The sequence below is a fragment of the Lampris incognitus genome, chromosome 2, assembly GCF_029633865.1.
Source record: "Lampris incognitus isolate fLamInc1 chromosome 2, fLamInc1.hap2, whole genome shotgun sequence".
NCBI classification, from domain to species: Eukaryota; Metazoa; Chordata; class Actinopteri; order Lampriformes; family Lampridae; genus Lampris; species Lampris incognitus.
In genome coordinates, this window is record NC_079212.1 from 1,833,806 (window position 1) to 1,849,124 (window position 15,319).

The following is a 15,319-nucleotide window of genomic DNA, read 5'->3' on the forward strand; positions in this document are numbered from 1 at the left end:
GGCTTACATGCCTTCACAGGCTGCGACACTGTCAGTGCATTCGCTGGTCGAGGGAAGCTGAATGCCCTGAAGATAGTGAGAAAGCACACTTCCTGCCAAGAGACTTTTAGTCAACTGGGACAGACATGGAATGTGAGTGATGAGCTGTTCCAGAAAACTGAGCAGTTCACCTGTCGGATGTATGTTGCTAATAGCAGCACTGCTGAGGTGAACAAACTGCGTTACCAGCTCTTCTGCACCAAAAGGGGAGAGGTTGAGTCCAGCCAGCTGCCACCATGTAGAGACTGTCTCTTTATGCATGTTCAACGAGCCAACTATCAGGCAGCAATATGGAAGTGCTGTCTGCAGGCTAACCCTGTGGTGCCAAGCCCAACTGAGTATGGATGGACAGACGATGAAGGCAAGCTGGCCATTTACTGGATGTGCTCCCCACCTGCACCAGATGTGGTCTTGGAAATGCTAACATGCAAGTGTGTGCATTCATGCAAAATGCCAAGCTGCATGTGCCTGTCAAATGGACTTCCATGCACAGACATGTGCAGGTTACAGACCTGCAGTAACCAAAAACAGCAGGATGGTCCAGAACTGGACTTTGAACTTGGGGAGTCAGATGATGAGAGAAACGAGCAGTTTGATGAATGACAGTGTGATGATTCTGATGGTATTACTGTGGTAGTAGTCTATTGATGCACATGATGTTGATTCTGGACTTGGTTACCCAGAGCTTGATAACAATAATGTAACCATATTCACATATACCCATTACCCTACCCATTACCATTACATATACCCACTAATGATATGGGATTACATGTATCATTGACTAAGTATATGTAAATGTCAATGTATTTTAAAATATTAAAATAGTTCATTACCTCACTATGGTATTCCTTTTTATCATGTATTTTGATTGTGTATTTAAACAAATGTATAGAGACCAGTTTGTGACCTAACTGGCTTTGGTCTAGTTCTCATTTAAGGCTCACAATCACCTCACACAATGAAATAGTATGGGTATATTGTACATTTCCTGAATCTTTACAGTCCTGTGAGTATTCCAGTTTTTGTGTTTTGTGTCCCTGATATTCCTAGATTCCACAGGGCTAAAAGAAAGTATATAGTTTAGGCGAAAATTGCAGAAAGATGTGTGTTATTGACGGGTTGAAGAGCTCAAGTGACCTCTATATTTGTGAGAAATATCCACAATAGGGCTTGAATGAAAGCTAAGAAGGTCCCCTTTAAAATGATACCAAAGACAATATTATAGAACATTGAAAAATGTCCTGACCATGAGGCTAAACCAGGATATGCACCAGCGTCTAAAATGCAATTTAGTTTAGCGGGTGGTTAACTTCATGAGCTGATAACTGTGATACAGCTGCCACTCAGGAATGGTAATCATACCAAAATATCATCTACAGACATGGATCCTTTCAAAAATTATAAGTAAGTTTTGCCACCTTGAGTGTACCGAAATATCGTCGGGCCCATGGACTATTAGTGAACAGTGGTGTGTGCGGGTGTCTGACCGAGACCCATCCCGGGAACTGTTTGTGTGGACTGGGGAGGCAAACTGACTACTCGTCAGTCCCATATGTGGACCCAGCGATGTTACAGAGCGAGCTAGCCAATCGGTGTTCGTTGCTAGCGCAGCAAGACGGGCGAATGGACTGGATTCGGTAAGGGGCTCTCCCCACAGTGAGTCGGGTCGTCTTCTAGTTTAGCGAACTAACGTTATCGGTTACAGTGTAGTGGTGGGTTCATGCGACCATCGAGGAACGCAGAAGGAGTCGTCTGTTGCCGTGTTGTGCTGCCGAGGCGAGCGCACGGTTCGACCGTGAGATGGTGCTAACGGCTAACTAGCCAGTTAGCTAGGAGGGCTGCCGGCCTGACGTTCGCTGCGGCGCTGCGGCGGGAAGCGCGAGACGAAGAGGAGCATTCATTCTTTGTGAGTACAAGCCGGATGTGCGGGCTTCCAAGGGGAGCGAAGAGGGCTGTTTAGAGCCCCAACCTACCCGATAAAGAAACAGGCCTGCAACTGGAGGTTGACTTTCTTTTATTTTTATTGCCGGCTTAGTTATAGGGTTGTTGAGCTGTATGCTAATGTGTTAGTCTGATTCATTTGTGTGTATATGAATGCAGATGCTTGTTAGCCATTGAGGCTTATTACTTTCATTCATTCTAATAGTTATTACTCATAATACATTTGAATATATAATTCTGTGTACTTGTGTGAGTGTGGATTATTCATGTGTGTTTATTCCTGTGGTGTCTAGGCTATGGTAAGTGACATGTTGAGACAACCTTAAAGGGCTAGTCCACCTTTTTACTGGAAGTAACCTAGTGACACCCAGAGATGTCTAGACCATGTTAGATTGCCTTAAAGGGGTCATATGCCATATTTAAGCGCCTTAAAGGGGTAGTCAACTTTTTAGTTGGAGTTACCAGATGACACTGTAAGACATTTAGAGCCTTTAGAACATACTTTAAACACCTAAGAAGCAAAGTTAACATACTTCAATAGTTTATTGGATACCGAGTTGTATAGAGAACTCAGGAGCGTTGTCCTTGACAGTTAACAGGGATAGATAGCGCTACATGTAATAATGTGTTTATATGTGACACCTGCTGGACTGTAATAATGTGTTTATATGTGACACCTGCTGGACTGTAATAATGTGTTTATATGTGACACCTGCTGCACTGTAATAATGTGTTTATATGTGACACCTGCTGGACTGTAATAATGTGTTTATATGTGAAGCCTGCTGGACTGTAATAATGTGTTTATATGTGACACGTGCTGGACTGTAATAATGTGTTTATATGTGAAGCCTGCTGGACTGTATTAATGTGTTTATATGTGACACGTGCTGGACTCTAATAATGCGTTTATATGTGACACCTGTTGGACTTTGTGATCGTATCATCAGATCTGCGGCCCTATGTTTTGGACACTCGGGTGAAGAGAGGAGCAGAGCTGTCAACTGATCACCATTTGGTCGTGAGTTGGATCAGATGGCGGGGAAGGCTGCCGGACAGACCTGGCAAACCCAAACGTGTAGTGAGGGTGAACTGGGAACATCTGGCGGAGGCCCCTGTCTGTGAGGTCTTCAACTCAGACCTCCGGAAGAAGTTCTCGTGTATCCAGAGGGAGGCTGGGGACATGGAGTCTGAGTGGGCCATGTTCAAAGCCTCTATTGTAGATGCGGCAGGCAGGAGCTATGGTCAAAAGGTCATCGGTGCCTGTCGAGGCAGCAACCTAAGAACCTGCTGATGGACACAGGTGGTGAGGGAAGTCGTCAGGCGGAAGAACAAGGCCTTTCAGACTTGGTTGGCCCAGGGGTCTCCTGAAGGAGCAGACAGGTATCGGGAGGCCAGAAGGGCTGTTGCTTCGACGGTCGCAAAATCAAGAACTCGGGTGTGGGAGGAGATCGATGAGGCTATGGAGGAGGACTTTTGGTTGGCCTCAAGGAAGTTCTGGCAAACCATCCGGCAACTCAGGAAGGGGAAGCAGGGCTTGACTCAGGCTGTGTTCAGCCGGGGAGGGGAACAGTTGACCCGGACTGGGGATGTTGTCGAGCAGTGGAAAGAACACTTTGAGGAGCTCCTGAAACCGACTAACACATCCTCAGTGGAGGAGACGTCTGAAGACTCAGGGGAAGCCCCACCCATATCCCTGGCAGCAGTCTCTGAGGTAGTTAAAAAGCTCTTCGGTGGCAAGGTGCCGGGTGTGGATGAGATTCGCTCTGAGATGCTGAAGGCTCTGGACATTGTTGGACTGTCTTGGTTGACACGTCTCTTCAGTGTCATGTAGAGGTCGGGGACAGTACCTGTGGAATGGCAGACTGGAGTGGTGGTTCCCATATTCAAAAAAGGGGACCGGAGGGTGTGCTCCAATTATCGTGGCATCACATTGCTCAGCCTCCCTGGGAAAGTCTACTCTAGGGTGCTCGAAAGGAGGCTCCGACCGATCGTCAAACCTCAGATCCAGGTGGGACAATGCAGATTCCGTCCTGGCCATGGAACAACGGGCCAACTCTTTACCCTTGCAGAAGTGCTGAGGGGGGCATGGGAGTTTGACCAGCCAGTCTACATGTGTTTTTTGGACTTGGAGAAGGCTTACCCCGGGGCACTCTGTGGGGGGTACTGCAGGAGTATGGGGTACCGGGGCAGTTGTTACAAGCCATCCGGTCCTTGTATAACCAAAGTGAGAGCTGGACCCACATTCTTGGCACAAAGTCAAACACATTTTCGGTGGATGTCGACTCCGCCAAGGTTGTCCCTTTTCTCCTATTCTGTTTGTGATATTCATGGACAGGATCTCAAGGCGCAGCCAAGGTGAGGAGTGTGTCCGTTTTGGGAACCTCAGAATTGCATCTCTGCTCTTCGCAGATGATGTGGTTTTGTTGGCTTCATCTGAACACGACCTCCGGCATGCACTGGGGTGGTTTACAGCTGAGTGTGAAATGGCTGGGATGAGAGTCAGCACCTTCAAGTCTGAGGCCATGGTTCTCTACCGGAAAATGGTGGATTGCTCCCTCTGGATTGGGGATAAGTTGCTGCCCCAAGTGAAAGAGTTCAAGTATCTCGGGGTCTTGTTCACGAGTGAGGGTAGGATGGAGTGGGAGATTGACAGGCGGATTGGTGCAGCATCAGCAGTAATGCAGACGTTGTAATGCGGACGTCTAGTGTACTATCCGGACACAGAGAGGGTTCAAAAGCACAGGTTCATGAGATTCACAACCAAGACAGCCAAAGAAAAGGAAACAAACACTTGAGTCATACATAGCATATGGTGTTAGGAATGTACATCCCAGGGTCAATGACAGTGAAGAAAACGTTGTTGAGGAAAATGTGGAAAATGTACCAGGTCAGGGTGTTTAGAGTGGAGTTTCTGGGACTTTACCTGAATAGAATGAACGCACACAGCCGGGCAAAGTCACCGAGACTGTAATCAGAAGGAACCCACCGCGAACCAAGAGGAGACTATACCTACAAGAATTCGAGACTGAGAATACAGAGGACAAACTGCAAACATGCGTGGACTCTTGTTATAGAGCAGTATGCGACATTCCTCAAACCTACCAGGATGCCATGGAAGCAAACCTCTTTAGCTTTAGCTTGGTGGCTGGCTTTGTCATTACATCAGCGATCATTTGCTCAGTAGGACAGTATTCCAAGATAATCTTTCCATTATGTTTTTCTCTTGTATACACACAGTGATCAGCGGGATTCTGTACAAAACCACTTTCACTCAAACATGTATGTAACATAGCGTTCCAGTTTCTGCCCGACTGCTTTAGACCATAGCGAGACTTCTGCAACTTGCATACTAGCTTTTCACACGTTTCTGGCTTTTTCTCATGACCTTCTGGTTGCTCTATATAGATTTCACAGTCAATTGGTGCATGCAAATAGGCTGTCTTAACATCCATCTGGTGTAAGACTAGGTTCTCCTGTGCTGCCTTCGGCATGACCACTCTTACACTTGTCATATCAGCTGTGGGTGAGTATGTCTCCTTGTTGTCAGTTCCTGGTTTCTGACTGTAGCTTTTTGCTACGAATCTCGCCTTGTATTTATCTGATCCATCAATGTCACACTTGAGTGTGTAGACCCATCTACCCCCTACTGTCTCTTTACTTGGCAACTGGGTGAGGCTGAAGGTCTCGTTCTCCTCCAGTGATCGCATCTCCTCGTTCATGGCATTTTTCCACTGCCTTGATTTGGTTGACGCTATGGCGTCCTGGTAGGTTTGAGGAGTGTCGCATACTGCTCTATAACAAGAGTCCACGCATGTTTGCAGTTTGTCCTCTGTATTCTCAGTCTTGAATTCCGGTAGGTAAGCTGGTCTCCTCTTGGTTCGCGGTGGATTTCTTATGATTACAGTCTCGGTGACTTTGCCCGGCTGTGTGCATTCAGTCTGTTCAGGTAAAGTCCCAGAAACTCCACTCTGAACACCCTGACCTGGTACATTGTCCACATTTTCATCAACATTTTCTTCACTGTCATTGACCCTGGTATGTACTACATTCCTATCACCATATTCTATGTAGGACACAGGTGTTTGTGTTTCCTTTTCTTTTGCTGTCTTGGTTGTGAACTTCACCAACCTGCGTTTTTTGACCCTCTCTGTGTCTGGATAGTACACTAGATAAGATGGGCTGTTTTTATCATAGCCAATGAAAACACCTTGCCCGCACCTAGAGTCTAGCTTCCTTTTCTCTTGATTGTAAGCAAATCACGTTGATCCAAATTTCTGCAGTTTGGATGTTTGGTTTCTTGCCTGTGAACAGCTCATATAGCATTTTCTTTGTGCACCTGCTGTAGCACCTGTTCCTCACATAAGCTGCTGTCTGCATAACGTAGTTCCATAGCTTATCTGGTAACTCGCTTTCTATCAGTAAGCATTTGCTCATATTATAGAGCAACCCGGTATCATGCCAAAGCGTGTAATATACATGCTGGTCCAGCATGTCAGTGTCACGGTTTCCCTCGCTCAGGCGTGAAAAGTACACGCGTGTATGAAGGTGCAGTGCCAGCAGGGGGTGATGATTAACTCAATGCCAGCAACTCCCCACGGAGGAAAAGAAGCATACAGCATTTTCCAAAATCCCTCGCCTAACCCTAACCTTAACCTAACCCTAACCCATCCATAACCCTAACCCAACCCTAACCATAACCCTAACCCTAACCCAACCTTAACCCTAACCCTAACCCTAACCTGCCTTCACCTCTTAATCATCGCCCCCCTGCTCAGTGCGCATGGACTCATAGTCAACCCAGCCAAGTGCCAGTTGGTGTCCATCGACTTCCTCGGCCACCGCGTCTCCCCGCAGGGAGCCGTTCCGCTTCCTGCCAGAGTGGACGTCGTCACCAGTTTTCCACACCCCCGCACTGTGAAGTCCCTGCAGGAGTTCCTGGGCATGGTGAACTTTTATAACAAGTTCATTCCCCACACAGCTCACCGCCCTTGTACGAGGCCCTGCGGGAAAAGGAAGCCAAGGGCGAGGTAGACTGGCCCCTGGGGATGGACGAAGCTTTCGACGACACCAAGGCTGTGCTGGCCAGTGCCGCTTTGCTGGCGCAACCAACCCCCACTGCCCCGATTGCCCTCACGACCGACGCCTCTGACTATGTGGTCGGGGCGGTGTGCGAGCAGTGGGTGGGCGGCGCCTGGCAGCCCCTTGCCTTCTTTAGCAAACAGCTTAAAGACAACGAGCGGAAGTACAGCACTTTCAACCGGGAGCTCCTGGGTCTCTTCCTCGCCACCTGACACTTCAGGTTCCTGTTGGAAGGCTGCCGTTTCACTGCCTTCGTCCACCACAAGCCGCTGACATTTGCCATGGTCAAGACCTCCCAGCCGTGGTCCAGGCGCCAACAGCGTCAGCTCTCTGCCATCGCGGAGTTTACCATGGACATCCGGCATGTGGCTGGCAAGGACAACTTGGTCGCTGACTGCCGCTCCAGGGCGGTGGCAGGGTCCGTTCACTTGGGACTCGATTACGCTGCTATGGCTGCAGACCAAACCGCTGACGCGGACATCCAGGCCTATTGGACGGCCGCTACGGGGCTGTGGTTGGAGGATGTGGTGTTTAACAGCGCCAACGCCATGCTCCTCTGCGACGTTTCCGCAGGCCAGCCCCGCCCCATGGTGCCCACTGGCTGGCGGCACCGTGTTTTTGACGTTATCCATGGCCTTTCCCACCCAGGTGTGAAGGTGTCGACTAAGCTGGTGGGGGCCAAGTTCGTCTGGCCCGGCCTCAGGAAGGACGTCAAAGCCTGGGCTGACTCCTGCGTCGTGTGCCAGCGTTCCAAAGTACACCGTCATATCAAAGCCCCCTTGGCGCCATTCCTGGTGCCCGAGAGGTGATTTGACCATGTGAGTGTGGACCTGGTGGACCCCCCTTGACTGTTTCACTGGGGACTGTTCGCCTGTTGGCTGTTTGTGTTTCACTGAGTGCTGATGTGTTACATTACTGTTTTGTATTTTTTCGTGATGGTGAATTCTGGGGGGGGGGCTGTGTGGTGATACACAGTTGACGATAGATTCACCAGGGGCTGCTGCTCCTATAAGGCAGACAGATGTTCAGAGTTTCCAGGAAGTGGAGCCATGTTTGCAGCAGCCTAGCGGTTGGTCAGCTGGTTGCCACAAGAGATTGAGCTGTATCGGTGTCGTTTTGTGTGGCGAGTAAACGGGATTGACTCGACTCGATCTCTCCGTCTCCTCATTCCTGCATCCCACAAAGCCTTATTTTGTTGTTGTTTTGTTTTCCCGGTAATCCAATGAGCTAAGAGCGAGTGGGGGTGTTAAGTCTTGTTATTTGATGGCTCCCTTACTCGTTGTATTACGGTGCATTCGGATGTGACGTCGCCACGTTCTCAGTGTGCGACAGTGGGGTTTTTGTGTTTTTGTGTTTTGTTTTTTTTGCGACAGTGTGTGTGTGTGTGTGTGTGTTTATTTATTATTATTATTTTGCGACAGTGTGTGTTGTAAGAGTGCGGCAGTGTGTTGTACGTGTTGGTAGTAGAGAGCTAAGACCTGCTGTATTTGCCTAGATAAATATGCCTAACTGTAGATAACCTTGTAGCGTTATGTTTGTACTGACCTGCGTTCCGTACTTACAGAGTAGTCAGGTGGTCATGCAGCCTGGTGGCGGCGCTATACTACACACAGCTACATGCATGTACGCTGTACCTGAGTCCCCCTGCAATGATTATTAAATGTTACGCCTAGACGCCAACATCGCCTCCATGCGAGGCCTTCTACACCATCCTTAAAGGCTAAGGAGAAAACAGAGTCAAGCTTTGCTTATCCTCCTCCATACGCAGGAGAAGATGGCGCCCCCATCCCAGCTCAACAACACCAGCATCTTGTATTTTATTTTGTCATGTTTGATGAGCAAGTATTTGTAATTTGTAACAGGGTACTTTTTGATGTATTTGTGACCGTCTCTGTGTAAGAATATTTGCTGTAGCAACATGGCCCTTTTCAACGTGATGCCAATAAAGCTTGATTGAACTGATTGAATTGGGAGGGAGAGAGAGAGGGGGGGGGGAGGGAGAGCGAGAGAGAAAGAGAGAGGGAGAGGGACAGAGAGAGAGGGAGAGCGAGAGAGAAAGAGAGGGAGAGCGAGAGCGAAAGAGAGAGGGAGAGAGAGAGAGCGAGGGAGAGAGCGAGGGAGAGAGAGAGAGAGTGAGGGAGAGGGGGAGAGAGAGAGAGAGAGAGAGAGAGAGAGAGAGAGAGAGAGAGAGAGAGAGAGAGAAGAGAGAGAGAGAGAGAGAGAGAGAGAGAGGGAGGGAGAGCGAAAGAGAGAGAGAGAGAGAGAGAGAGAGAGAGAGAGAGAGAGAGAGAGAGAGAGAGAGAGAGAGAGAGAGAGAGGGAGGGAGAGCGAAAGAGAGAGAGAGGGAGAGAGAGAGAGAGAGGGAGAGAGAGAGAGGGAGCGAGGAGAGAGAGAGAGCGAGGGGAGAGAGAGAGAGAGAGAGAGAGAGAGAGAGAGAGAGAGAGAGAGAGAGCGAGGGAGAGAGAGAGAGAGAGCGAGGGAGAAAGAGAGAGAGAGAGAGACAGAGAGAGAGAGAGAGCGAGGGAGAGAGAGAGAGAGAGAGAGGGGGGGGGGAGAGAGAGAGAGAGGGAGAGAGGGGGAGAGAGAGAGAGAAAGAGAGAGAGACAGAGAGAGAGGGAGAGAGAGAGAGAGAGGGAGAGAGAGAGAGAGAGAGCGAGGGAGAGAGAGAGAGAGAGAGCGAGAGAGAGAGTTTAGGTACGCGGACGTCATCGTCGACTCCGCCCATCTTCCGCCGTTGTCCAATGACGTGATTGGATGAGTTGGCATTACAGAACGGAAAGCGGAAGTGTTTGTCCCCGGAAGCAGAAGCTGAACAAGCCCGACCAGTTTTCTGAAACATCGTGTTGGAACCTTTTTTCCCACGGACAGAACCAGCCAGCCGCCGTGTTCCGGGTAGGTTTACTGGACGAACTTCCAGAGTCATGTGGTGTAAATCCAGCTGTTGGTTTCGTGTCGTCTCAATCTCCTCGTCCCAGAGGGGCAGAACAGCAGATGCCCTGCGGCTCGCAGCAGCGTGCTAACACGGGGCCGTTTGGGTTCCGGTCTGTTGGGTCTCGCGGCGCCGCCTTGGCAGCAGATTTAATTCACTTTAACTTGATTTGGTCGCTCGCGCTACTTGTACCACAAACGGGACTGCGTCCTCGGAGCACATTTAGGTGGCGTGAGTGCAAAACAAGTGCAGTGAATGTGCTACTGATGGCGCTAAAACTGGTGATGTGGTCAATACAACGGCTCTTTATTTGCTGCAAGTAGAGCAGAGGTGACGAGGTTTGTCAGCAGGCCTACAGGTTGAACAGGGAAAGTGGTGAGATTGGGATTTACGTGCTGCAGCAGCAGCAGCAGCGGCTGCAGCAGCAGTGTCCGAGTGTGCAGGTGGGGTTCCTGCTGGTGTCGTCCACAACGCAGTGTTCATTATAAAGTGCGCTGTGTCGTAGCAATACAAACATGCGATAGAAATTCAGCACATTGGGCGTACTTGTAATGAAACGTGCTTTATAAATAAAATGGCCATCATTATGTCTTTATTTAGCAGGAAGGTTGGGCTGAAATTCCTGCTCCATGTACCCGCCAACATTTGGCCCGTCATATATTTCTGTGGCACTGAGTCTGATTAAGGCTCCAAGCCTCCTGGGGGGGCCAACGCTTCTGTTCAATGATAAATCTTTGGCTGATTAAATTTCCAATTCCGCATCATGAGTCAGCAGTTGGCCAGTGTGCCAGTGTTAATTTGTGTATTGTTCTTCTGTACACAGATTTTAGATTTTATGTGATATTAAGCTGCTGTTTTCTGTCTCCTCAGGAGAGGTCAGGATGAGTCTCCAGTGGACAGCCGTCGCCACCTTCCTCTATGTGGAGGTCTTCTTTGTTCTCCTGCTCTGTATCCCGTTCATCTCCCCCAAGAGGTCAGTATTAGTAACAGCCTCTACTCTAACCAGTACCATCTGGCTCGACTGGAATCACTAACTAACCACGACTATGGCTCTACTGGAACCGCTAACTATTCAGTACCATTTGACTCTACTGGAACCACTCGTTAACCAGTTCCATCAGATTTAACTGGAGCCACTACCTAAGTACTACCATCTGGCTCTACTCAAACAACTATCAGTAAATCAGTAAAAATCGGTACCATCTGGGTGTACTGGAATGAGAAATTAACCAGTACCGCCTCGGTCTGTTGGAACCACTAACTGACCAGTACCATCAGGCTCTATTGGAACCACAGACTAACCAGCAGCATCTGGGTGGATTGGGACCACTAACTAACTGGTGCCATCTGAGTCTACTGAAACCATGAGCTTTGATTTCCTATCATCTTTGTAGTTTTTTATTACTCATTTCCATTTCTGGTCAAGCATTCTATGGCAGCCATTTTTTAAAACCCCTTAAGAAAGGTGTTTCTTAAATCATCTTTTCACTGTGAGCTGTGTGAACACATTACTGACTGCAAAAGGAAGAAAGGCTTTAGCCATTCCAAATGAGTTTGAGTTGGGATTGTGTTGGACCAGAGAGAACTGGTGATGAACATGCATCAGCTTTTACTTTACCATATTCCACACTTTACCAAATTACAATACTTTATTCATCCCCAATTTCCCCTCGGGGATGAATAAAGTATTCTGATCTGATTCTGATCTGATTCTGAAGCACAAGGTTAGTAAAATTAGATACAAATGAACTCCAATGTGCAGCTCAGAGATTTGATGGCCTGGCGGCCTGTCCAGGGTGTCTGGCGGCCTGTCCAGGGTGTCTGCCGGCCTGCCGCCCGATGACTGCTGGGATAGGCTCCAGCGTCCACGCCACATTGAGAGCAGGATAAGCGGTTTGGATGATAGATGGATGAATGCCAATGTGCAGCTCAGAGATGATGTGAGTGAACTTTTGGGGTTCACCTTACTTAACACTTGATCAGTTAAAGAAGCGGACAGCTGGTGCGATGAAGAGAACTAAAGACACTTCATCTCATTGCACACAACCAAAATGGATGCAAACGCATGCTGTACCCACCTATGGCAAGCCATTAAGGAAGTGCAGGAAAAGCAGTGCGTGGGACTGCTTCGCTGGCTGCATAGCATGGTTCTGCTGCCACATTGTAAAAACACAGAAGTACCTGCATTGTGTGTGTTAGATGGCTAATGTAAGCTTGGCTCCTGTGCCATTCAGCTGGTTGAATGATGCAAAGCTTCCCATTTGCTGGCGGTGGTACTTCTAGTAAATCATCGGTGAAATCACAATCTTGTATATCTGAAATACATCAGTCCTCGTACTACCATTGCGAGCAGAGCACCAACTCTAGCTTTGGTTAAGCATTTGTAAATCCAACTTCTGATATTGTATAGACATTAATATTTGATGGAGGTCGTCAGACACTTGAAAGCGTTGTGTTTTGATTAATTTGGTTGACTGCTCACACTAATCCAGACAATACAATGAGACTGACAGTATCAAAAGCTTTACATCCCAAATCATCAGCATGACAAAGCGTCATGACAACACGGACTGTAGATGATACAGATGTGATAGAGAGAGAGAATGATGATGATGATGATGATGAAGTGATAGAGAATGATGATGATGATGGAGAAGTGATAGAGAGAAAATGATGATGATGATGATGATGATGGAGAAGTGATAGAGAGAGAATGATGATGATGATGGAGAAGTGATAGAGAGAAAATGATGATGATGGAGAAGTGATAGAGAGAATGATGATGATGATGATGATAGAGAGAGAATGATGATGAAGATAAGCGATAGAGAGAGAGGATGATGATGATGATGGAGAAGTGATAGAGAGAATGATGATGATGATGATAGAGAAGTGACAGAGAGAGAATGATGGTGATGATGGAGAAGTGATAGAGAGAGTGATGATGGATAATGGAGAAGTGATAGAGAGAGAATGATGATCATAGAGAAGTGATAGAGAGAGAGAATGATGATGGAGAAGTGATAAGAGAAATGATGATGATGATGGAGAAGTGATGGAGAGAGAGAATGATGATGGTGATAGAGAGAAAGAATGATGATGATAGAAAGGAGGTGATGAGGACCTGAGAGCTGATAGAGGTAGATAACATTGTTGGCATGTCTGACCAGTTTAATGACTTTTCCATTGTGTTGAGTGTAACTGGAGGTGTCATACAGTAGGGTTTGTGTAGTTCTTTCTCCCTACAGCAACAGACAGACGACTGTCTTTTTCAGTGATTAGATTTGGCAGACCTCATGACCAAACCACTGTGAAGTCTGATTAAGCCTGCAGGAGAACATGGTGGTTATATCTGATCTACTCAACCTGACACATCAGTCCTGTGCTGCCACATGGAAACAACATTTACATGACTCTAAACAAGAGTGTAAAAGCAACACATACCTGGGTAAAAGTCTTGAGTTTTAGTAGTTTTTTTTCCTAAGGAAGAATAAAGTGTTACTCCTATCAGTCCAGTACTTTGACTGTCAGAATCTGTTGATAAAAGGATGCCCAGTATGGAAACCTTGGCTGATAACTGATCATCCACATGATCATTTCAGCTGATACTTATATTCATTTCATTTCAGTCACACTGTCTTGTTACGTTTCCATCAGCGGAGTTCGTCTGTTACTCTGTTGTAATTGTATATAAACACTGTTTTATTCTGACCTGCCCTGGTTTACTACTAAACACTTTCCATGCATTCACTAAAGGAAACAAACACACGTGACTTGAACTTACTTGGAGAAAATGTGCCACATCGATGTGGGCAGAACGTTTTCAGACATCTTTGCGCTACAACAGGTCGATCCTTAAAGCTTCTGTGTAAAATGTGGCTGTCACACTGTCGCCTCAAAGACAACTATTTAAATCTGTTCCTTTCGATCATCACTAAACATTTGTAGAAATGCACATAAAGTTGGATATCCATCCATTCATTCATTTTCCAAGCCGCTCTTGCTAGCTAGGGTCTTGCTAGCTACGGTCTTGCTAACTAGGGTCTTGCTAGCTACGGTCTTGCTAACTAGGGTCCTGCTAGCTAGGGTAACGGGTAGGTACAGTGGCTTGCAAAAGTATTCATACCCCTTGAACTTTTCCACATTTTGTCACGTTTTGACCACAAACATAAATATATTTTATTAGAATTTTATGTGAAAGACCAACACAAAGTGGCACACAGTTGTGAAGTACAAAGAAAATTATACATGATTTAAAAAAAAATTTACAAATAAAAAACTGAAAAGTGCAGTGTGCAAAAGTATTCAGCCCCCCTGAGTCAATACTTTGTGGAATGGCCTTTTGCCGCAATTACAGCTGCAAGTCTTTTGGGATATGTCTCTACCAGCTTTGCACGTCTAGAGACTGACAGTTTTGCCCATTCTTCTTTGCAAAACAGCTCAAGCTCAGTCAGATTAGATGGAGAGCGTTTGTGAACGGCAGTTTTCAGATCTTGCCACAGATTCTCAATTGGATTTAGGTCTGGACTTTGACTGGGCCATTCTAACACATGAATATGTTTTGTTTTAAACCATTCCATTGTAGCCCGGGCTTTATGTTTAGGGTCGTTGTCCTGCTGGAAGGTGAACCTCCGCCCCAGCCTCAAGTCTTTTGCAGACTCCAACAGGTTTTCTTCCAAGATTGCCCTGTATTTGGCTCCATCAATCTTCCCATCAACTCTGACCATCTTCCCTGTCCCTGCTGAAGAGAAGCACCCCCAGAGCATGATGCTGCCACCACCATGTTTGACAGTGGGGATGATGGTGTGTTCAGAGTGATCTGCAGTGTTAGTTTTCTGCCACACATAGCGTTCTGCATTTCGGCCAAAAAGTTCAATTTTGGTCTCATTTGACCAGAGCACCTTCTTCCACATGTTTGCTGTGTTCCCCACATGGCTTCTGACAAACCGCAAACGGGTCTTCTTATGGTTTTCTTTTAACAATGGCTTTCTTCTTGCCACTCTTCCATAAAGGCCAGATTTGTGCAGTGCACGACCAATAGTTGTCCTGTGGACAGATTCCCCCGCCTGAGCTGTGGATCTCTGCAGTTCGTCCAGAGTCACCATGGGCCTCTTGGCTGCATCTCTGATCAGTGCTCTCCTTGTTCGGCCTGTAAGTTTAGGTGGACGGCCGTGTCTTGGTAGGTTTGCAGTTGTGCCATACTCTTTCCATTTCCGGATGATGGATTGAACGGTGCTCCGTGAGATGTTCAAAGCTTGGGAAATCTTTTTATAGCCTAACCCTGCTTTAAACTTCTCCACAACTTTATCCCTGACCTGTCTGGTG

General features: G+C 47.2%; 1 protein-coding gene across 1 annotated transcript in view; it reads left to right on the top strand.

Moving 5' to 3' along the window:
• Window positions 1-9,861: 9,861 nt before the first annotated feature.
• The window catches only part of bcap31 (B cell receptor associated protein 31), a 50,741-nt gene continuing 45,283 nt past the window's right edge, over window positions 9,862-15,319 (top strand). The window contains exons 1-2 of the mRNA XM_056273441.1: window positions 9,862-9,957; window positions 10,865-10,967. Coding sequence (XP_056129416.1) covers window positions 10,876-10,967 — 92 coding nt within the window. The 5' untranslated portion in view covers window positions 9,862-9,957; window positions 10,865-10,875. The remainder of the gene's footprint in view (window positions 9,958-10,864; window positions 10,968-15,319) is intronic.